This window comes from Caretta caretta, chromosome 12 (assembly GCF_965140235.1).
Source record: "Caretta caretta isolate rCarCar2 chromosome 12, rCarCar1.hap1, whole genome shotgun sequence".
Taxonomy (NCBI): Eukaryota; Metazoa; Chordata; order Testudines; family Cheloniidae; genus Caretta; species Caretta caretta.
The window spans coordinates 16,275,369-16,300,906 of NC_134217.1; the positions used below are offsets into that span (position 1 = coordinate 16,275,369).

At 42.2% G+C, this 25,538-nt stretch overlaps 1 protein-coding gene across 1 annotated transcript in view; it reads right to left on the bottom strand.

Moving 5' to 3' along the window:
- NKD1 (NKD inhibitor of Wnt signaling pathway 1) overlaps positions 1-25,538 on the bottom strand; it is a 149,057-nt gene that overhangs the window by 24,710 nt on the left and 98,809 nt on the right. The window contains exons 5-6 of the mRNA XM_048816750.2: positions 5,389-5,495; positions 2,714-2,809 (exon numbers count right to left, since the gene is read on the bottom strand). Of these exons, the coding sequence (XP_048672707.1) occupies positions 2,714-2,809; positions 5,389-5,495 (203 nt within the window). The remainder of the gene's footprint in view (positions 1-2,713; positions 2,810-5,388; positions 5,496-25,538) is intronic.

Sequence of the window (25,538 nt, forward strand, 5' to 3'; positions counted from 1 at the left end):
TTAATTGCTCTGTACCTCTGCTCCCCATCTGTGAAATAGGGATAATTCTCTCTCTCTCTCTCTCTCTCTCACCTATTTAGATATTAAGTTCTTTGGGGGCAGGGACTGTGTCTTACTATGTGCTTGCTCAGTGCCTAGCACACTGGGGTCCAGATTTCATGTGAGTACACTATGTGCTACCATAATATAAAATAATAAATCTTAACAATGGTTCTCCTTTTAGATACTCTTCTCAAAAACCTGCACAATAACCTCATTTGGCAGATAGTTTTACTGTGAACACAAAAAGAAATTCCACTTCAGTCTCATGGACAACTCCTAGCACCATTTCTTGTCTATTACCACCACGTTTTCAGTATTTTTCCTAGTCCTGTTCACTCAAGACTTGCTAATTTTCAAAGGTATTGACTTAAAAGCAAAAGGAGAATGAAGCCTACAGTTGACCGTTTAAAGACACAGAAGCCAATGAACGAGACTTTGCAAATAATCAGTGATGGTACATTGCATTAAATCTAAGTAAAAATTTAAGTTAGTATCCTTCCGTTAACTACTATTCTTCGAAATGCGTTGCTCATGTCCATTCCATGCTAGGTGTGTAAGCGCCTCACGCATCGTTGCGGGACATTTTTCCCTTCGTGGTATCCGTTGGGATGGCTCAAGTGCGCTCTGGAGCCACGCACTTGTGTGTAAGCATAGCACCACCAGCCCTGCACCCTCTCAGTTCCTTCTTGTCTGTAACTCCGATAGAGCGGTAGTAGGGTGGGTTATGGAAAGGACATGAGCAACACATCTCAAAGAACAACAGTTACGGAAGGTTTGTAACTGTTTTTTCTTCTTCGAGTGCTTGCTCATGTCCATTCCATGCTAGATGACTCCCAAGCAGTAACCCAGGAGGTGGGCTCAGAGTTTATGAACGTGCTGATAGAAACCGCACTCTTCCAAAACTGGCGTTGCCATTCACTGCGGGCTGGAAGGCTGAGATGGCTGCCAAATACGCCTTAATAGATGAGAAGGCCAGGCCCTGTTGTTTTAGGTGCAGCAAATAGTCCAAGATAGACTTAAGGGAAGATCGAGAGGGAGAGAGATCATGTTCAGAAGCCCAACAAGCGAAACGTTTCCACTTGGCCAAGTACGTAGCCCTGATGGAAGGCTCTCTACTACCTAGCAAGACCTGCTGAACCTGTTCTGAGCGGGCCTGACCATGCAGCATCCATTCAGGTAGGTGCAGGAAGGCGAGGTTCGGGTGAAGTAACCAGCCCGGGTCTTGTGAGTCAGGTCCGGACGGAGTGGGAGCGACAGTGGAGCTGCTACCAAGAGATCCAAGTGTGAGCTGAGCCAATGCTGGCGCAGCCATGCTGGTGGTATCAGGGTAACTATTACCTTGCCCTGTTTGATTTTTTAGAAGAACCTTGTGAATCATGGGAGTTGGGGGAAAGGTGTACAGTAGGTGGTCTGTCCCTGAGATCAGGAAGACATCAGAGAGGGAACTTGGGCTGTGCCTTCGCAGCTAACAAAACTGGTGACATTTTCTGCTCTGCCTGGTGGCAAACAAGTCCACCTGGGGAGGCCCCCACTTTTGGAAGATGAATCTGGTGACCTCTGGGTGACGGGACCACTTGTGGTGAGAGGAGAAGGATCTGCTGAGGTGATAAGCCAATACATTCTCTGAAGAGGATTCTTCTCTCAGCACCCAGGGTGGAGCGGTACCTGCTTCTTCATCCATACGGTGGCAGGGTGCTGGGGACCAGTGGTGTGCCAGAGATCAGGACACTGGGATCAGGTAGGGCTTGTCCCAATGCACCCTGCTCCCTCCGGCTTCCGGACGCCGGAGCTGATGGTTGGTGGGATCGGAAGAGAGTGGGCGGTAAGAAGGAACTGAGAAGGTGTGTGGCCGGTAGTGCCCCTTATACTGGCACATAAGCATGTGGCTCCAGAAGACGCTAGAGCGGGCCCAACTGACACCACTAAGGGAAAAATCTCCAGCAATGGTGCATGCAGTGCACATACACCTGACATGACCAAGCACTCGAAGAAGACGCTTTCCATGAAGTGTGATTCATTCTGGTTAGTACACTTTGAAAAAAATGACTGCACTCTGTCCATATTCTTATACTGTGATGGGTTCCCTTATTTATTAGGGACACAAATGCATCCTGAAAATCTTAGTATGGACACATCTTCTACCGATAGCCACTGACTGCTATGCTGCAGTAAGTGTCACAAGGGTTATCAAGGAGAGTCTATAATTTGAAAGAGATGGCAGCACAGATCTCTGCCCAACGTTCATGAAAGGGACAGAATGGTACAGTCAGTACTATTGGGAACAAAATTCCGAAAGCAAACTTGCTATTGGGTTAGCTGAATTATGAAAAGTAGGGCAGGAGACTGAACAATGTACATTTGCAGGGATTTGTTTTGACAATGTGTTTGGAGATTCAGTTGGTTCAGATTTTTCCCCCCTCAAATGCCGGTACTATTTCTTTTAAAGGCTAGTCCCAGACACTAAACAGCAACCAGCTTAAAAGGTGGTACAGTAATTCCAAAACCAGTAAACTATTGGTGGAGTTTGTTTCTGAGAGGGAAGGGTCCATGGAAACTGCTGTTGAAGTTGGCAGGAAATGTTTACTTCATAGGAGAAAAAAATGTTCCTGTTATAAAACACTTCTCTTGTTAGCAAATGCTGTATACAAAGGGGCAGCTATACTTTGCTTACCTCACGTGTGACTCTTCCGTTGTTATCAAAGTCATAGAGTGTGAAGGTCCATTCTTGCCTGTTATCTTCCTCTACAGATACATCACATTGCAATTCCTAAGAAACATGCAAAGAGCAACTTATTACCTAAAGCATAAGGCGTGCTTGCCGAAGAGGCTCAGTTTCTCTGTAAAAAAGAAGCAGTTCTCTTTATTCCTTCCTTTCTCGAGGGGAGAGGCATTTAGGATTTGTTCCTTGTAAGCTTCTGTCCACTGCACTGGAGTCTCATGACAAGAAGGTTCCTTTCCTAAAACCCTTGGGCTAAACTTCTTGGAAACAGACAGACACTTTCTACTTTTACTTGTACAAAATACAAAAGTATGAGAAAGCTGCCTGCTGAAGTTCTTAGAACAAAATATAAGATTTCCCACTACAAAAAGTCAGAAAGAAAAACTCCACGTAACTCAGGGAGAAAATAAAGAGATGGCAGAAACAGACCCACAGTATGAGGCATCATGCCACTGAATCAGAAATGGTCATTAATACAAAATGGATGCATGGTATAAACGCCCATTGGTAAAACTTGCCCTTGACGCAGATACTCAATGTACTTTATTAACTTTGGCAACCCTCTTGATGCTATCGAAGTTACAGAAATTGAATTTTATTCGGAACTGAGAGGTCAGAATCCCTTACCACAGACTACGTACTGTTGCCTGATCCTTACTTTAATCATGCTCCTGCTAGCAAGAGAGTGACTTGAAGAAAGCCTACAACAATCAATGTATATAAAGAAAACCAGCAACACCCCACCAAGAAAAAAAGACGCACTTTGACCTACTCCAGTCACCTGGTTGCAAGCCGCTTGCTTTCTCTTGAGACCTGTGCAATCCGAGTCAACCAGAGCCACAAAAGGCAAACAGAAAAGTTACAGCACAATTAAAATAAAAGCCACTGTATGTAAGTAAAATAAACAGCTCCAAATAGCTTCAGCATGATAGAGCTCAAAATACCTGGTTGATCTGCTGACTTGAAACCAATTCCCTACAGCAGTTAACAGTACCCCCATCCCCTGCTGAGTTCAAAGGCAGTCTTCTCTCTGTTGTAACAAGCCCGTCTGAAAGCTGCCAAGTGCCCCACACTCTACTGTGGAAACACAGTTTCATATTACACAAACATTCCCAGCCCCTTTAAAAGCCAAATCACATCCACCTCAGATTTAGACTTCTTGTCTCAACACTTGCATTTCTGATTCTTTTATACCTAGTCATAAAATGAAAGATTTACCATTCTCCTAGCCCCTAGCTTACAAGGTTAGAAAGCTTTGATTCTGAGAACAAACCAATACTTGGTTTCTTGCCACATATTAGTAGTTCCCTGTCCCATACTGTCTATGATCTTTATGTGAGGATGTGCCCTGCTTAGTTAGTAACATGGCAATCTTCCCGGCATTCGTCATGGAGCCTAGTACCAAGTGCTAACCTTTGTGGCATGCCAAGAACTACTTGGGAACAAACATAGTCTTTGCTGGTATGGTAGAGTTCCCCCTAAACTGGCACCAGGTGTCCACCAACATTCAAGCATCAGGGTACTGTTAACTGTAATTTGTCATGTCTTTCACGTGTGTGAAATGTCCATTACTCAAGGTAGAGTATAAAATCGAAAGAAAGAAAGAAAGAAAGAAAGAAAGAAAGAAAGAAAGAAAGAAGCCTGTCAACATGACTAAGATCATAGGAATACTTGCATTTCTCAAGGAAAAGCTGGTCTTAAAACAGTAAAAAGTAATTTGCACGGGGCTACCAAACCTTTTCCAGAGAAGCAAATGAATGTTCCAGTAACATTACAAGATGGCTAGATGGTCTTTTACATAATAATTGATGAATGCAAAGCTCATTAACATGACAGACTGACAGCACTGAAAGGCAGAAGTTTGCCACGTCTGCTGGAGCACAGAGAGATGAAATGCATGCTCTTCTGCCAGTACCAATGTGCCTCCCTGTTCGTCAAGAAAGACAAACAACTCTCTAGCCGGATGACAGCATGTTTCAGTGCTCATATTTATTAAATCTCTCCCTTTATAAGCAAAACCTGCCAACTATGCACAATGTCTGGCAGTTTTATGATGTTTATAAGTCTACAAGGAAATAGGCCATCAGACAAATTCCCCTCAGGATCTTTATTCCCCCTCCATCTAATCAGATGAATTGCCAGTGTAGAAGGTCCAGGTTATTTCACTCTGGAGGCCCAGCCATGAAAGACTGATGGCTAAGGCACCTTTCACAAATATCTTTTACACTAGGCAGATTTAACTGAATATGATAGTCTACAAAAGCCAATATAAGGATTTGATAACATAGTGGGTGGCACATGAAGTTATACTTGAAAAGCTCACAAGTAGAGAGCAATGTCAAATTCTCCTTACCATACACTCCAGCTCCTGCGGAAAACTCATCATCATTAGGCTTTATTTGACTTAAGAACAAAACTTGCTAACCACCCCTTAGGGAACATTAGCCAGGCAAATAGGAAAATAGAGACTCAAGGCCAAATCCTGCTCTCTGATGTATATCAACCTGATGTACAATACAATCAATGGGAACTGCATACAGACAACTGATGGCCGTATTTGTTCCATAGGCTATTTATCTAACTTATTTGTTTCAGTACATTTCAACATTCAAAAACGAGGGACTTACTTCAAATTTTAGTTGTTTCCTGGAACTTGTACGTGTGTCACTTTCTTTCCCAGCTTTCTTTTCATCTCCACTGCAAACTCCATCTGTCTTCTCTGGAGGCAAAGCCACTGCAAAAAAGTATATTTAAGGAAAAATGTTTATGATGGAATGTCAAAGTAGTCTTATATCACATCAAACCGGATTCCTTGGTTTCAAAAGTCTCATAATATTTAGGAAAAAGAGAAGGAGTACTTGTGGCACCTTAGAGACTAACCAATTTATTTGAGCATAAGTTTTCGTGAGCTACAGCTCACTTCATCGGATGTACACAAGTACTCCTTTTCTTTTTGCGAATACAGACTAACACGGCTGTTACTCTGAAACCTGTCATAATATTTAGGGTGAAACCGGATTTCAGCAAACTTGAATGGAAGAGATGCTATTATACTTGATTTACTCTTAAAAAGAAAAGGAGTACTTGTGGCACCTTAGAGACTAACCAGTTTATTTGAGCATAAGCTTTCGTGAACTACAGCTCACTTCATCGGATGCAACACGAAACATGTAGCTCACGAAAGCTCATGCTCAAATAAATTGGTTAGTCTCTAAGGTGCCACAAGTACTCCTTTTCTTTTTGCGAATACAGACTAACACAGCTGCTACTCTGAAACCTTTAGTACTACTGAGATTCATCGCATGAACTACTTCAGGAGAACCAAGCTATTGTTTAAAGCATTATAACTGTGTTTTTCACTTTGTTCTTGGCATTTTCTTTTTAAAAATACAACAGGAAAATTAATTTAAAAAATAGAATGACCCTTAACATAAAGTTAAAAGTTCAGATATTCCAAAAGCTAACATTTCTACCACAACATTAACTCACCTGTATTGCACATATGTGGCAATGTCTCATCCTCATTTCGTTGTTAAATTTGAATGCTATGTTTGGTTTTTAATAGTTCGTTTTGTTTTTTAAACCTATGGCATACCATAAAATATACCTGATTTACAGTGAAGGCAAGTTAACAATGAGGTAGAAACCTTAATCTTTAGGATTTCCTGACAAGTATTTCACTTTTTTTGCTTTAATGTTGTATTAATGCCAGCCTACACAGACATATACTCACTAAAATTATTATACACATACTCACACACGACACCTAGATTACGCTGATGATTGGCGCTCTATAAATATCTGAGAAAGACAGAGACAGATATGGATAACTAAGCTCATTAGAGAAAATAAAGTCACTTCATGAAAAAGCACTTAAGAGGATATTGTATTATTTCTTGTTTTCTGGATAATGTGCTCACCACCACTGTATGCAGTGGATTCTTGTGCAGCTGGCTGGAAGAAAAACGGTTGTTGCCTCTTTAAGAGCTCCCCCTGCAAGTGGTAGCAGAGATGAATGAAGGGGGAATATTTACATGTACAGAGCAGGGAGGAGCAGAAAATGGCTGGACTGGAATGGGGAGGGTACTCCTTTCCTGCTGACTGGAAGAGGGGGCAACATTTATATCCTGTGCAGTCCCAGAGAAGCACTCTCTGTCACCTGGATCGGAAAAACAAAGCTAAGAGGAATTTGGGGAAGATCCAAGATTATTTGGTCTGACATGTTGCAGGGCAGAGTGTGGTGCGGTGCAGTGCAGTGAAGCCTCCCTGGATGGATAAGATCAGGAGATATGTAAATATGGAGGTGACAAAATACAGACATATCCAAGGAGGATGGGTAATTCCATATTCGAACGTATCTTACTAGGCACCTGAGTTATTAAAGGAGGATGGGGTCCATCAATCTGATTGAGGGTTAGGTATATTTTTGTCCGGTACTAAGGAAGGAATCAGTGAATATCTGGGAACTTGGTGGAGGTGGAATTGAGGGAAAGCATTGCAGTAAAGGAAAGCATCCCTTAAGGGAACTGCAGAATTGAGGTTTGGGGCTTCTACGTCTGGTACAATAGGGAGCCAACCCTCACTCCCTCCCATAGGTCTCTTAATCTTCATGCAAGGGGCAGGTGATGAGGTCCCAGCGGTGGAATGGCTGGGACCAGGTTGGGGATTATGTGGGAATTATTACAGAAACAATGATGATCTGAATATATTGCCATGCACTATATTTTTAAGTGAACAAAGTTGTGGCCTAATTAAACAACATCCATTGCCTCCCATCTTTCTCCTCGCATGGCTGGACAATGCAAAGGCAGTGTGGTCTAGTAGATAGATCACTTGATGCTTATCTGTGCTATTCATTCCCTCTGAACCACCTGGCATTGGCCACTGTCAGAAGACAGGATATTGGCTAGATCTGACCCAGTATGGCCTTTCTTATGTTCTTATAGGGTACTGAAGTAGGAGCCCAGAGAAATGCATTCAATTCTCACTTCTACTTCTGACTTTGGGTGACCTTCCACAAGTTCTTTCACTTATGTTCCTGTTTAATCTCCCATCTCTTGTCTATCACATCTACTTATACTGTAAGAGCAGCCAGGGACTGTGTGTTCACACAATACTTAGTATACAGGGATCCCAACTTTAGTTGGAATCTTTGGGCACTACTGAAATGTAACAACTAATAATCATAAAGAATTGTTCAGTATTCTACTAAGTAACGTACAAGAACTGAAGACTCATTCTTCAGCGTAGCTTCCTCCAAAAACACAATACTGGAAAACATGGAAATGGAAACATGGAAAGCTAGGGTGCCACATCAGAAAAATGATAAACTATGGAAATACACAATTCAGATCACCTGAACAACTCTAATTCTAGCCCTGTAGCACCACCCTAAGAACAATCAGAAATGGAGAGGTAACATGCACACTTAGGCTATCAGTGACTCTTAGTAATGACTAACCTTCTATGCTGACAGATTGCGAGCACCTCACTTACACTGATGAGTAGTTACTCACAAGAGTAACTCTCGTTAAGTCAATGGGACTAGCTGTGTAACTGTCTACTAATATGAATAACAGGCTCATAATCTGGCCCCTAATGACTGTACACTGACTTTTTTAAACCAAACTGCTCCTATATTACATCCTGTGACTTGGCTTCTTTAGAACCATGGACAATCCACTGAAAAATACACTTTGCCATTTCAGATATTTTTAAATGGGATATATTTGGAAAAAGACCTTTCCACTGGCCTTTTCCTCCAAAGTGAAGACACAGCATCTCCCCAACATTCCTCTCAATGGACCAAGGTGAATTCTCAGAAACACTTCCCTCCTATGGGTTTTTCTGCCAGAGGAACGAAGTGCCCTATTCTCTCATTCCAGCACTATGCTCTTCCAAAGATGTGAATGGAAGGTCTGCTGCACATGTGCGGAGTATCAGAACTCCAATTCACTGCGTGGAGCTGAGAGGAGAACAGAGCCAAATAGGACAGAATTACTTTCTGGTTTCAAGAACTATTATTCCAGTGGTATGTTTAATAACCTTTCCAGATGTACAGTACGTATGTTCAGATAGGAAGATTTCACTTTAATGTATGATTTATGTAACAGGGAAAAATGTACTCTGATAAATTAGACTCCTCAAAAACAAGAGTACTGTGGGAGGGGTGTGTGAAATTCACACGTCAGGAAATCTTTCCTTTGAGCTTCGCCGACCATTGTCTCAGAATGATCACTGGTCTTGTTGCTCAAGGGAATTTTCCTTTGAAATCAGTTATTCATTTCTGAGCTCTGACACAATAGAGATATGAGACAATCTCATCCTGATGTCAGATTTCATTTGACAAAGAAAAATGGGGTGCAAATAACAGCACGTGTCAAAAGCACTGTAAGGGGAAATATATGCACGTATCCAAGTAGTGCGCGTGCGCACATGTACATGCATACGCCCGCACATATGAACTTTACGCTAACATATTTGAATAATCATTCCTGTTGTGTTGTCTGAAATTGGAGCCCTATATTCTCTAATATGCTTCTTATTTCCTTCTTACTCTGGACTATTGGCATGCTTTGGTGTCTGCTGCTCAGTGTTGTGAAGGAGATACACACATGCTGAACTTATTTATAAATAAAATGTGAATGTCTGCCTGGGACTGTTCAAACTGGCAGCGCTGGAAAGAGAGATCCACTACTGAGCTGAATGCCAAGGTTCAGATATATTCACAATGTGAACTTCCATTCAGTCCTGCCAATGATATTAAAACTAGACCAGACCAGATTGCTATCTCAAAGGAGGGGGGAGAATTAATAGCTTCATGTTTCCAATGTCTGTGCCATCAGAAATTTGTCCATTTACAGTATATCATTTGTGCATAAATATTCACTTACCTCCCCACTCACATAACAAGCCATCACAGAGGACACACTATGTACACACATATATGGAAACATGCCCTTTTTGTTGTGGGAATCCACAACTGCAAAAATATATTTTTATTATTTCTCACAGGGACCATATCCTCTAAAAAAAAATTATGTTCTCTGTCAGAATACTGTGCGAGTTGAAATATTGCTATATTTCTTTAGAATGTTCTCTTTTCTTGTTCATTATTAAGAGGCATGTATTCACTTCTATGACCTTAAGATACCATAAAATGTTTCTGGACAATATTTGAGATTGGAAACACAATAAAGGAAAAATATATTAACTTGGAAAAATTGTGAAATTCCATTCTTTCATGAAAGACAAATTAGCTGACTTAAGTGTACTTGCAGATGTTTTTCTCCAAGGACTGTTAATTATTACCATCCAATTGCTCATAATTGCGAGACACAGAGAGAGAGATTATCGTTTTAAAGGTATGAGACTCATGTCTGCAGAACTAGGCTCTCAAAGTGTTACTCATTTTTAACAACAGAAATAGGTAACAATACCAACTTTTCTTTAAAAACCACCTTATAAATTACAAAACTAGATAAAGATAACTGATTTGTTCTTCATGTTATAGGCGCCAACTCTGTGGCTGCTCCAGGCCTGGAAAAAATGGCGGGTGCTGAGCACCCACCGGCAGTCCTGAGCACCCACCGGCAGTCCCTCTATCAGAACCTCCCCCTCCCTCCCCACGCCTCCCGCCCGCCAGGATCTGCTGTTTCGCGAGGTGTGCAGGACGCTGGGGGGGGGGAGGGAGGAGCAGCGAGGATGTGGTGCGCTCAGAGGAGGGGGCGGAATGGGGCAGGAATAAGCAGGGTGGGGGTGGAGCGAGAGCAGGAAGAGGCGGGTGGGATGGGGCTTTGGGGGAGGGGTGGAGTGGGGGCAGGGTCTGGGACAGAGCCAGGGGGCGGGCACCGCCCAGTACATTGTAAAGTCGGTGCCTGTGCTCCATGTAACAGAAAGCACTGGACATTTCACTTCAAACAGGTTGGTTTTATTGTAATGGCCAAGGCATCACTCACGCACCTATGTCTTACAGCTTGGAACAGAAAGCTAATTAGAGATGCATTCAACATGAGGAGTGGGCACTTAAACTTTCACCTTAGCTCAGGTGGCCTGTCACTAAAGCACTGAACACTCTAGCAGACAATCTTTCCCAATACAAACATGGACACTGTTTCAGTCTGGTCTGAGGTTTACAACTGTACTAAGCATTTGAGCCATTTTGATTAACAGTGCTTCATCACAGGAAGCTGAGAAAGATACACTCTACTGCTGATCAAGTATAATGCACAGCTGCTTAGAGATTCTGATATACACGACACTAGAGTCTGTTTGGGAGGACAGCAATTTCAGAAAGTATTTGATGGATCAAGATAGCCAACCTCTGAAAGCAAAAAGACTAAGGAGGGGCTGTGAAGTCCACAATGGTCATTTATGAATGGACATTAACACCAATTAGTTTTTCTTGTGGTCCCTAGTAGTTAGGTTTTGGGAAAAGAATGTAGAAAAAGAGAGGATCTATAAATGCCACCTCCCATTGTCATCATGTGGCACCAGCTGAGCCAGACACCCTTCAAGTGAAATACTACTAGACTGCCTCTTACAATGTAAAGCTTGCTTTCAGTGTTGTGGTAGCCATGTTGGTCCCAGGATAGCAGAGAGACAAGATGGATGAGACAAGATTGACCAACAGAGACCAGCTTGCAAGCTTACACAGAGCTCTTCTTCAGTCCTGGGCAAGGTATTCAGAGTGTCACAGCTAAATACAAGGTGGAACAGATTGTTTAACATAAGTAGTTAACACACAACACAGACGACTTAAGCTTCCCAATACATTTTCACTGCAACTTCAACCACCACCACTCATTAAATTCTCTGGTACACACCCACACCAGCATCAAGTTTTGGGACACCACAGTTAGCTTCAGTAATGGAACCCTACAGACAGCTATATACAAGAAACCCATTGATCACAACACCTACCTGCATAGATACAGTAACAACCTCAGACACACCAAGAAATCAGTTATCTACAGACAGGCACTCAGATATCACAGAATATGCTTTGAGGAGAAAGTCCCGGGATATACACCCCCCTCTTCTGGCCTTCAAACAATCCCCCAACCTCATCATCAGAAGCAAGTCCCCCATAGATCAGGACACACCTACTCAAGAGTGGCACCAGACCCTGTCAGAACAACAGATGCAAAACCCGCAGACATAGCTCCACTGCTACAATGATCAACATCCCTGCAACACACCTTTCAAGATCCATGGGTCCTACACATGCATATCACAACACGTGGTATACCTCATCCAGTGCACTAATTGACCCGACGACGACTATGTGGGTGAAACCAGACAATCATTTGAATGAATTCACAATCTTGAATGAACTCACACAGAAAAATGATAAAAGACAAAAACACCATATAACCTGTGGGTGAACACTTTTCACAAAGCAACCACTCTATAGCTGACCTATCGGTCCTCATCCTCAAAGGAAACCTTCACAACACTTTCAAAAGATTAGCCTGCGAGCTTGAATTCAGAATTTTGCTAGACACTGAAAATCATGGACTGAACCAAGACACTAGATTTATGGCTTATTACAAAAATGTATAACTCACTAGCTCCCCCTTTTTGTTCTATGAGTGCAGGGGTGTTAACTGGCCACTTCATCTTGAATGGTCCCTTAGAATATGTGCTATTTATGCCAAACCAGTGGTTTTCATTCTCTGATCCGCATACTTCTGGGGGTTCACAGACTATGTTGAAGGGGTCTGGGAAATGTTGTCATTACCATAGAACAGTGGTTTTCAGCCTGTGGTCCGTGGATCCCTGGAGGTTCATAGACCATGTCTAAGATTTTCAAAGTGGTCCACACCTCCATTTGAAATTTTTTAGGGGTCCGCAAATTAAAAAAGGTTGAAACCATGCTGTGCTAAACTGTCTGTTCAATCTTGTACAGTATTTAGCTGTCACACTCTACCTTGCACAGACCTGAAGAAGAGCTGTGTGTAGCTTGAAAGCTTGCCACTCTCATCAACAGAAGTCAGTCCAATAAAATATATTACCTTACCCACCTTGTCTCTCTAATATCCTGGGACACACATGGCTACAACACTGCATACATACTGTAAGAGGCCATTCAAGATGAAGTGGCCTGTTAACACCTCTTCAGACACAGGATAGGTTTCAGAGTAACAGCCGTGTTAGTCTGTATTCGCAAAAAGAAAAGGAGTACTTGTGGCACCTTAGAGACTAACCAATTTATTTGAGCATGAGCTTTCGTGAGCTACAGCTCACTTCATCGGATGCATACCATGGAAACTGCAGCAGACTTTATATATACACAGAGAATATGAAACAATACCTCCTCCCACCCCACTGTCCTGCTGGTAATAGCTTATCTAAAGTGATCATCAGGTTGGGCCATTTCCAGCACAAATCCAGGTTTTCTCACCCTCCACCCCGCCACACAAATTCACTCTCCTGCTGGTGATAGCCCATCCAAAGTGACAACTCTTTACACAATGTGCATGATAATCAAGTTGGGCTATTTCCTGCACAAATCCAGGTTTTCTCACATCCCCCCCCACCCCCATACACACACAAACTCACTCTCCTGCTGGTAATAGCTCATCCAAACTGACCACTCTCCAAGTTTAAATCCAAGTTAAACCAGAACATCTGGGGGGGGGGGGGGTAGGAAAAAACAAGAGGAAATAGGCTACCTTGCATAATGACTTAGCCACTCCCAGTCTCTATTTAAGCCTAAATTAATAGTATCCAATTTGCAAATGAATTCCAATTCAGCAGTTTCTCGCTGGAGTCTGGATTTGAAGTTTTTTTGTTTTAAGATAGCGACCTTCATGTCTGTGATTGCGTGACCAGAGAGATTGAAGTATTCTCCGACTGGTTTATGAATGTTATAATTCTTGACATCTGATTTGTGTCCATTTATTCTTTTACGTAGAGACTGTCCAGTTTGACCAATGTACATGGCAGAGGGGCATTGCTGGCACATGATGGCATATATCACATTGGTGGATGTGCAGGTGAACGAGCCTCTGATAGTGTGGCTGATGTTATTAGGCCCTGTGATGGTGTCCCCTGAATAGATATGCGGGCACAATTGGCAACGGGCTTTGTTGCAAGGATAAGTTCCTGGGTTAGTGGTTCTGTTGTGTGGTATGTGGTTGTTGGTGAGTATTTGCTTCAGGTTGCGGGGCTGTCTGTAGGCAAGGACTGGCCTGTCTCCCAAGATTTGTGAGAGTGTTGGGTCATCCTTTAGGATAGGTTGTAGATCCTTAATAATGCGTTGGAGGGGTTTTAGTTGGGGGCTGAAGGTGACCGCTAGTGGCGTTCTGTTATTTTCTTTGTTAGGCCTGTCCTGTAGTAGGTAACTTCTGGGAACTCTTCTGGCTCTATCAATCTGTTTCTTTACTTCTGCAGGTAGGTATTGTAGTTGTAAGAAAGCTTGACAGAGATCTTGTAGGTGTTTGTCTCTGTCTGAGGGGTTGGAGCAAATGAGGTTGTATCGCAGAGCTTGGCTGTAGACGATGGATCGTGTGGTGTGGTCAGGGTGAAAGCTGGAGGCATGCAGGTTACTTCACCTTGAATGGCCTTTTACAATGTGCGTTAACTACTTATGCTAAACAATGTGTTCCATCTTGTATTTAGTTTTGGCACTCTGGATATGTCAACTCTGCAATTAAAAACCCACCAGGAGCCAGAATATCTACACCGCAATTAAACAGCCCCTTAACCTGAGCCTGAGTCAGATGACATTCAGTAATCCTGATGTTCTGTCCTCAACCTCTGAACAAAGCTGGCAGACTCCATGCCACACTGTTCCTACTGCACAGGAAACGGCTGCTTGAAAATATCTGCTGCTACCACAGATTACCAACAGACATTGTATCAGACCGGGGACCCCAGTTCATCTCCCAATTCTGGTGGGAATTTCTCAGACTCCTTGGCGTTGAGTCCTTCGTCCTACAGACTAATGGGCAAACAGAGAGAGTCAATCAAACCTTGGACCACTATCTTCACTGCTTTCTGATTGATCACTAGGACTACTGGCTCCCTTTGCTGTGCTATGCCTAATTTGCATGTAACAGTGCAATCCATGCCTTGACCTAACATAGCCCAGCCTTTGCAAACTATGGTATTCGCCCCTGCTTCCACCCAGACTTACCCGTAAGTTCTCCAGTATCAGCCACTGGTGAACCTCTCACCAACACCGGGAGCTCAAGGAACACTTGCAATCTGCCAAAGAAGCCTATAAACATCATATGGACCAAGACAATCGGGCTGACCCCAATCCAGGCCACAGGAAAAAACATGCGGCTCTCCGATCAGAACCTTAAACCAAGCCACCCATCTGCCAAACTAGACTACCAACATCTGGATCACTGCAAGATTACAGAATGGGCAAACCCAGGGGCCTTCGGGATATAGTTGTTCAATTTTAAAGCCCTACACTGAGAAACCACACCCAAACTGCTGCAACCTGCCACCACTACCCATAATAGTTCACAGACAGGAGGAGCACTTGGTCCACTGAATCCTCGTGAGTTAGGGGAAGACTCCAGTACCTGGTGGACTGGGAAGGCTATGGAAAAGATGAGTGGTCTTGGAAATTGGTAGAGAACATCCATGCCCCGGACCTATTGTGAGAATTCCCTTGGAAGTACCCTGAGAAACCTGGCCTTGAGGCCCTTAGGAGACCTGGGTGAGTAGGGGGGTATGGTCAGGACTCAGGACCTGAGACTCTGGACAATCTAACAAGCACTGCCGGCCTCTAGTTGGCTTGAAGAGCCAGGAGACCAGCTCTTAAATCCAGCAGCAGCAGTTTAGCAGCTGCTCAAAGCCTTTGCCCATGGTTGCACTAGAAAAGATCCTGCCCTGGAACCAGCCTTGTGCCTGCCTTGCTTCATTTCAAGGCTACTCTGACCCTTTGCTCAGTATCTGGCCTCTGACTTCGGCTCCAATTCCTGACTTTGGCTCTGACCTTGGGCTTCTATTCCTTACTCTTGCTCCAACCACTAGACACGACAGGCCACATCCTGGACTCCGACACCCCGCTTCCCTCTCACATGGGTCAGTACTCTTCCCAGCAGGTACGTAAGGTTCAGTGGGGGGGAACCTCCTCCCATCTGGAGCTGCAGAGACTGACAGTGCCACAGGCCAATCACAGTTCTCCTTTGTGGGCTGGGCTCTGTGAAGTAACACTGGGGCCTGCTCAGAGCACAAGCTGCAGCCTATCCTCTGTGCTCAGGAGAGCTCCCCAGGATCATGTGGGAGCCTACCTAAATGGCACCCCAGCTCCACCCACCTCTCCCCTTCTCAGTCCTCCAGATCCTGCTCCTCTTTCCCCTCCCCAGTCTGACCCCGAGTCCCCTGCTCGACTCCGCCCAGTCTCTTGCTCTCTCAGTTCTGCCCTCTCCTGTAGCTCTAGCTGGCCCCTCTCTCCCCACAGCCAGGGGAGTGCTTCCAGGGAATGGGGGGTGGGGGGGAAGGAATAGATGTGAGGGGGCAGTGATAGGCACTGTGGGGGCAGGGCTGATGTGGTGATGACCCACCAGACCCTTCCTGTAATCCACTGTTTGGGAAATACTACAGTAGCAAGTTGTAAGGCAAAGAGAAGATGAAGGCATGAGGGCTTCAGCAAAAGATGGAGATGAAGCAGCACTGCTAAGGAGTAACGTTAAAGTGGTAGTGCTAAGCACCAGAGTTGAAGTTCTGGACCATAATAAAGGACATACTGGGTCAGACCAATGTCCATCTAGCCCAGTATCCTGTCTTCTGACAGTGTCTCGGGCCAAATGCTTCAGAAGGAATGAACAGAACAGGACAATTTTTGAGTGATCCATCCCTGTCATCCAGTACCAGCTTCCAGAAGCCAGAGACTTAGGGACACCCAGAGCATGGGGTTGTCTCCCTATGACTATCTTGGCTAATAGCTATTGATGGATCTACCCTTTATGAACTTATCTAGTTCTTTTTTGATCCCAGTTATACTCTTGTCCTTCACAATTTCCCATGGCAACGAGTTCTATAGTTTGACTGTATGTTGTGCAAAGAAGTACTTCCTTTTGTTTGTTTTAAACCTGCTGCCTATTAATTTAATTGGGTGAAGCCTGGTTCTTGTGTTATATGATGGGGTAAATAACACTTCCTCATTCATTTTCTCCACACTATGCATGATTTTATAGACTTCTATCATATTCCCCCTTAGTCATCTTTTTTCCAAGATGAACAGTTCCAGACTTTTTAATCTCTCGTCATACAGAAGCTATTTCACAACCCTAAGTATTTTTGTTGCCCTTCTCTTTACTTCTTCCATTTTTTTTTTGAGATGGTGTAACTAGAACTACATTGCAGTATTCAAGGTGTGCGTGTACTATGGATTCATATAATGGCATTATGATATGTTCTGTCTTATTATCTATCCTTTTCCTAATGTTTCCAAGTATTCTGTTAGCTTTTCACCACTGCTGCACACTGAACAGACGTTTTCAGAGAACTATCCACAATGACAAGATCTCTTTCTTGAGCGGCAACAATTAATTCAGATCCCATCATTTTGTATGGAAAACATAATCCCAACTATACAATGTGTATTACTTTGCATTTTTCAGCACAGAATTTCATCTGCCATTCTGTTACCCAGTCACCCAGTTTTGTGAGATCTCTTTGTAGCTCTTCGCAGTCAGCTTTGGACTTAAACTATCTTGAGTAGTTTTGCATCGTCTATTAAATTGCCACTGCACTGTTTACCCATTTTTCCAGATCATTATGAATATGTTGAACAGCACAGGTCCCAGTACAGATCGTGGGGGACCCCACTATTTACCTCTCTCCATTGTTAAAACTGACCATTTATTCTTACCCCTTGTTTCCTGTCTTTTAACCAGTTACTGATCCATGAGAGGACCTTCCCTCTTATCTGCTTACTTTGCTTAAGAGCCTCTGGTGAAGGACCTTGTCAAAGGTTTTCTGAAAGTCCAAGTATACTTTATTCACTGGACCACCATTGTCCATATGTTTGTTGAGCAGCTGAAATCAATAGCAAAACTCCCATTGACTTCAACAGGTTTAGGATTTCACCCCAGATTTCCAGATACAGGAAAAGTGGGAGAAGAATTAGTCATACAGTCAGAGTTTAAGCCAGAAGGGACCACCAGATCACGTAGTTTGACCTCCTGAGTATTACAGGCTACCATGACCACCCAGCACCCACACACTAAACCCCTCAACCCACCAGTCCTTCAGAGTCAAGAACTGTCAGGACCAAAGGGATAGATAGACAAGAGAACCTAATATGCCTTTGCCTTTTCAAGTCTCTAATTTCTTTTGACGTTTGATAAATATGATTGACAACCCTAGATCACTGCATAAGGTCAATCAAAACAGCAGCCTACTTTGAAAGCTGCAATTACCTTCAAATTTCAATTTTTACGTTCTTCTTGAATACGTAAATGAAGAAACATTACCCTCCCCCGTAAGCACAGATTTTATTTTTATACCACTGCTTTGACTGAAATATATTTCTGAGATACTCTAACTTTACTTCCCTGAAGTTCTTCTCACATACCTGAGGATAAACATCCACAGAACAGAGCCAACATCCAAGCAACATTCCTGTTCCCCAGCCACGAGAGAAAGCACATGGGAAAACATGCTTGTGCTGGGTTGGTGCCAGAAGTGTGTGTTTAGCTCTCTTGGGTTGAAAGCTGAAGCTGATGAATTAGACACACCCTTCAAAACTACAAAGATTCAACTGCCACCTCTCATGCTTACTTTTGGGAAATTAATTGTCCCTCTCAAGTCTGGTAGGAAAAAGGCAGAACACAATTTAGCAAGAGCTGCAACAGTGACACTTCCCATTGGAGTGGGCTGAACGGTTCAGAAATTCAAGTTGTGAATATGGTGAGAAGCGATTTCATGCTATTTCTTTGTCTCGTGGCTCTTGGACAAACATCAATGACAATGTTCAATTACACACCGGCAGGTTTAAAAAAGCTGCATGATGTTGCGAGACTAAGAGTCCATTTCCTATTCAGAGGTGCTCATTAAGCGTGAAACATCTGTATATGACCAAAATGGGGTAGTGGCTGTGGATGATGTAGTCCTGATAGTTGAAAAAAAGAAAAAGGAAAAAAAAAAAAAAGCTACAATCCAAATTCCTTATAATCCTTCAGCCACTCGGTACCTATTTCTACTGACATGTCATCACGAGGAATTTCTGAACTGGAGTTCCCTTGAATGTCATCGGGGCCAAGTATTTCCATGGATAAATAATATCCAAACATATGGTTTTGTGCAACAATTAGCTGACCGTTTCTAGCCTGTTTTCAATTGGATATAGCTGCATGTGATCTGAGTATTTCCAATTCTGGATACAGAATATCAGCAAGTTTCTGATTTTTTATTTTAAATGCAGAATATTTTCCAGTGTCTCTAATTACATAAAAACTATCTGATGTCTAAAAGATGTCTAAGCATGTGGCAATCCAATTGCTCTCTACTGGCTGTCTCACTGCTCAAACATGCTGAGGCACCAAACCTGAATTCCTCATACTCTCTCCACTAAACAGTTTGCAGCATTTTACCTGAGTATGGTTTCTATTTCCAATTAGCTCCCCAACTCACTATATTTCATCAACAGCAACTGCCAGATTAACTGCTTTACCTGACCATCTTCACCCAACCTACTTTGATGTTCAGTTCTCAAGCTTCAGAATACCTTCTGGATAAAGATCAGACAGTATTAAACAGAATTACTAATTAATTAAGCAAAGTTAAATTTTAAACACTGTTTGTTGTGTTAGCCAAAAGCCTGAACAGATCAGCCTTTTTTCCCCTCACTGGAGATCAAAAAGATCATTTTTTCCTCCTCCCCATCTAATAAAGAAAAAAAAGTCTTCATAAGCTTCGTCTAAGATGATTCAGGATGATACCTGTAGCAGCAAGATTGGTGTTTGATCAGTGAGCAAACCAAAAGTCACATTAGCAGGATTCAATTTGCTATCACAAGCTATATAATTTATTCTCTAGTAAAGAATTGCTTAAGTAAAAACTGACACTTTCATAGCAATCACTTACCACTTGCTAGTAGTATTATCAGCTGACAGATGAGGACATCAAGTAATAATTTGAAACTAAAAAAATACCCCTTCAAAGGCTGCTACATACTGGTTTTGGTTGGTAACACTGATAAAAATAACTTCTTACCAGCTCAAAATAAGTTGTAGGTATTTATATGTGCACAATATTTGCAGTCTTTACATTTCTTTATTCCTTTAGTTTTGTTTTTTGTTTTTTTTTTGGTCCAGGTGTCATAAGGAGAAAAATTCAGAGCCTAAAAAATCCTTTATTTAAATGAAGAATTAGTAGGGGGAATGTTATTAATAATGGAGACTTTTATATCAGCCCACTCTCATCTAACTTAGATGTTCAAGGGGAGTACTGGGTTTCTGCCACCTTGGCTATTATACCAAGGGCTCTGAAGATACCTGAACTGTGGACTATTGTCAACCAATTCATCAAAAGCACTTCCCATGGGGAAAACATCTTGACCCTCACCTATCTATTCTTTTAAAATAAGCAAGGATATAGACAAATCCTGTAACATTACTTTGGTTGCTATGGATCAAGTGTATGTTTGGCAACCTTACCTTAGTTAATAGTCTCTAGCTGATTTAGAATGCTACCAGCATTTAGTTTTAGACAACACTGAGTAAACTAAGCAGAGAATTATTCATACTGCTCTATAGTTCACACTTTAAAAATCAGTTTGTTCCTTTTATTATAGAGGCTTTTTAGATACCAAATCCTCAGGCTTTGTATTCCTACCCTTTGCATATTTTATTATGCAGTAGCACCAAAGTAAAATAGAATCAAAGGGTGGTCTTATCATTCAGTAGCTGGGACTTGGTTCAATTACAAGCTTGGCCACAGATTTCCTGTATGACCTTGGGTAAGTCACTTGACTTCTTTGTGTCTAAATTCCTCATTTGTAAACTAGAGATAAAGATATTTCCTTCAACTGTCTTGTCTCGTTACTTTGTAAACTCGTCAGGGAAGAGACATAATCTATGTTTGTACAGGGACTACCACAATGGGATCATTATTTCTCTGGTGACCAGAATGTGCTACTGGAATATAAGTAAATTTATAATAATAAACACGGACTAAATTTCACTCTCCAAAAATAAAAATCTCAATCGTTCAGGAGCATCCATCTTCAGTGCTATAGCATGTAACCTACATGTTTGTGGGTATTTTTCATCTCCTAAGACTTCCAAATGCCAACACGTGGCATGCAGAGTTCCATGAACTTTAACTTACCGTGCTCACTGTATTTTGGGTCAAAGGAATACTTACCAATTATTCACTAGGGTACAGTGGCTGAAAACATTTACACACATGCTCAGTTTTATGCACATGTATTCCCATGTAATTCAAAGGGAATACTCAAGTGTAGAAAGTTAAGCATACATGTGAGTGTCTGCAGAACTGGGGCCTCAAGTATCAGGAGTAAAGTGCTTGAGTATATGACACAAACTTGCAAAACAACACTGAGTTTCACTGTTTCATTTGTTTCCAATCCAAATTAAAATACATACTTTATAATAAAATCAAAGATACATTTGGCATATGAATGACAGGGCACCATCCTGGAAACATCACTTGTGAGCAATCCCAACAGACATGAGTAATCTCACTGAAGTCATGAGTAATCACTGAAGGAGCAGACCCTTACATTTTAGCATATGTGAAATATTAAATTACCAGATTCCAAAGAATGTAATCCACAAAGAGGGAAAATGTTTTGCTGTAGATTTTTTTCATCTTGCGTAACTGATTATGCACACGATACTGCCATTGATCTAGTGTAATACGGTATCAGTTGCCTTCTCGTATTGAAGGAGACACATTTGGAATCCACATGTAAGCAGCAAGTCTTGCTAAAGCAAGAAATTTCCTTCAGTTCCAGCTAAGTGAACAAAGGTAAAGAGAGTTAGTAAATGGAATACAAGGTCCACATTTTCCTCTAGGATGTGTGCACAGAGCACCCTTTACCCTCAGTAGGCATTCTGTAAGCACAGCAAAAGGCCAAATTTGGCCCTACGTATTTTGCTAATTTCAGAGGATGGCTCTAAAGTCAATTCACAAAAAAACAGAGCTGTTTTGATTGAAGCAAAGGTAGTAGAAGTGGTTTTTATTTTAGGAACTCTGTACACTTCACTCCATACCTGCTAAATATCTAAACTACAGATAGAGGAGGGTAGGGTTAGGGAAAAAATGAGAGAGCTAGGCCACAAACCTTGAAGGAAGGGTCTGCAATACTTCACTGCTATTTTATTTCTTCTTCCAAGTAGATCTTTATTAACTTTGCCTGTGTGTTCACTTTTGCTATCTATTTTTAATCTGAAAATGGCTGCTGTTTTCCTTTGAAATAGAAAAGGCTGGCTCTTGTTTTTATCTCGGAAAATATTGGATTATGTATAACTGGTTTGCCATGAAGGATGGGAAAAAATTCACGTTTGTGTTATTTGACCTAATAAACTAATTGTTGTATAATTCAGATACTAATGTAAATCATTGGAGGAGGTAAGATACCAAGAGCCAGGTTCTGATCTAAGTGTGCTCCACTCCTTTGACATCTGGAATTATGCTGGATTTACACAAGAGTAACGGAGATCAGAATCTGACATTTATTCTTGCAGTTTTACAAAATCTATTTGAATTAGAAGGTATATTTACAGCAACTAGCATCCTATTATTACCTGAAGAGTTTAAATAATTGCAGGAGAAATAAAATGGCAGCTGCCGTGACTAGCTGAGGTCATTTTAGACTCTTCTGAAGTATTCGTATGAATACCTGCACATTGCATGATTCATGCACATATCAAATATTCATCCCATCCCGTTTCTCTTTTCAATTCAAAGTGGCTGTAGAAAAGGGCCTGCTGATGAAAATGAACAGGAGGGTGTTTGTGGCAAAGCTGTCTATCATGGGCCAGCTGGCCCTACAAGGCAAGACAGGGCACAACTTGCCCACGACTTAGCAGCTATCCCTCAGCCTCACTGATGAACTGGCAACATAGGGCACTTAGTAATCCCTGATGGGTGTAATGGAGTTAGAGTGACTGACCCCAGCTGTGGAGGACTCCTTAAACAGTGCTGAGCTTAGCTGTTAGGGAGATACTACAGAGAAGGCAGGATTCTTCTGCAGGAAGGAGAACCCACTGGGAGCAGCGTAGGCTCCTGAGTGTGGGGAGCCCTGAGATAGGGCTCATACATGTTGGAAGACAGGTAGAAGAACCAACATGGAGCAGAGTAGGTTCTTGTGGGAGAGGCCCAAGATAGGGACTAAAAAGATCCAGGAGATCCCTAATGGGAGTTTCCAGACTCCCTGGAGAAGGGAGACATTAGGGGAAGAAGCTAGATCAGAGAAGCTCTGGAGGTGCTAGGAGAAGGGGACAAGCAGTACAGGACTTCAGTGGCACCTGAGAGAGGTAGAAGAGCTATTAGTTTGGGCATTTGATTTGGACTTTCAATTGGACCCCTGGGAGGGGCCTGAACTTTATGAGGAAGAGGAAGACCCAGCGAGAGGCAGATGGCCAGTAGCAGGTGCCAGGGACAAGTACCCTTTGTAGTATTGCACCCCAACCCAAGGGAGCGCTACAGGTGGTGAGTACACGACCTTACACTCTCCTGACAAAAACACCAATTACACCATATGTTTCTGTCAACTGGGCTTGTTGTAAAATGAAGATATGGATATACGGCGTGACCCAATGAGCATCAGTCCATTGACTTAAAATGACATTGGATCAGATCCAGATTGAGGAGATGTGGCTGTTTTGTGTCCCCAGTTATTAAAAATAAAAAAGATTAGAAAACCCCCATAATTCACGATGGATGTGAATAGGAATCCCTCCAGCTTCAGGAAAGTTCAGATCCAAACCTAAACTCTACAGAGTGTATGTCTATCTGTCTATAATGTGCCTGGATTGGTCCCTCCATCAATACAGTTGACTAGAAAATAGAGAAAAAAAAATCATCAAAAATACTTTTCCTTTTTTTTTTAAATCAGAAAATGTCACAACCATCACTACTGCTAACACTTGCAAACCATCAAGATGAGCTTTTGCTCAAACTTTCCCCCCAAATTCACCTTCAGGTACTGAAACCAAGCCTGGAAAGTTTCAAACTCCAAACAGTGAAGATTCTTGGATTGCTAAAATTCAGTTAAGAATAAGGTTTTAAAATGGAAACACTCAGGCAACCTTGAACCAGAGATCTTACTTTCAGTTCAGCTATAATACTTGTGATCTATAAGGCAGCTATGGTCTAAAATTTGTGTCTCCCCACAGTCCATCATAAAGCTAACCATATTCAAACACAAACACACTATCTGACATTTCTATATTGTCTTTCATCCTAAAGCATGTTACTGCAGCCATAAAGCACTAATGAAATGCAGTCATCTCTTAATGCAGGATGGAACTTGGCTGATGTACAGCACACTGCATATCACAATCTAGAGCAGTGGTTCTCAACCTTTCCAGACTACTAAACACCTTTCAGGAATCTGATTTGTGTTGTGTACCCCTAAGTTTCACCTCACTTAAAAACTACTTGCTTACAAAATCAGACATAACAATACAAGAGTGTCACAGCACTCTATTACTGAAAAATTGCTGACTTTCTCATTTTTACTATACGATTATAAAATAAATCATTTGGAATATGAATATTGTACTTGAATTTCAGCATATAGTATACAGAGCAGTATAACTGTCTGACATTTTAGTTTGTGTTGACTTTGCTAGTGCTTTTTATGTAGACTGTTGTAAAATTAGGCAAATATCTAGATGAGTTGATGTACCCCCTGGCAGATCCTGGCGTACCCAAAGGCTACATGTACCTCTGGTTGAGAACCACTGATCTAGAGGAAGAGGGGAAATCTTATAGAAAGATACTGTGGAAAAACCCTAGTCGTATAGAGCATGGCATGGGATCTTTAAAGTCTATATAGCGCATACAAGATTTCATTTTTAATGTCACAATCTAAGGACTCCCACACAAACTGCATGGCATTCAATCTTGGTAATAATATTACTATTAATCATAGCAGCACCCACAGATCCCAATCTAGATTAGAGTCCCATTGTGCTGTGCAAACACAGATGAAGACAGTCCCTGAGCTGAAGAGCGTCTAAAGGACAAGTCAACCCTTCTTATTGTCCCAGATAGTTAAGGTGTTTCAAAACGGAGAGTCAGCCATTAAACTACTCCATTTGTGTGAAATCAGACATCTTGTTTCTTAAGCTATACGACTGTAGATTTTTAATAAAAAGTGTTTCTTGTAATCTAAGCCTTATTCACTTCTTACCAGTGGAACCTGGGCCGCAGACTTCAGTATTGGGGGGACTGCTATGGTGCAGAAGATGCTGATAGTCTAAGGACAGGGCACCAGGAGATGTGCTATGGGTAAGCCCTGTCAATGAGGCACTTACAAAGCCCTAGCTAGGACTTAAGATAGCCTTCCCCTGGCATAACCCCCCTCGCCTCCTCCATGAATATCCTTTTTTCTCCCCCACATTTGTGCAGTTGCTCTCTCAAGAAAGACTCCTTTAAGAGCTGGGAGGGGGACCGCAAACCACCAGATTTTAGCTTCAGGCATACAAATCCTTAAGAGGGAATATGACTTTCCTCCCCTATAAATCTTTTATACAAGTAGTTCATGGCTGCACTGAATCACCTCGGCCATTCCCACAACAGGCTGTAGTCCTGATCACAGCACAGAATGCAG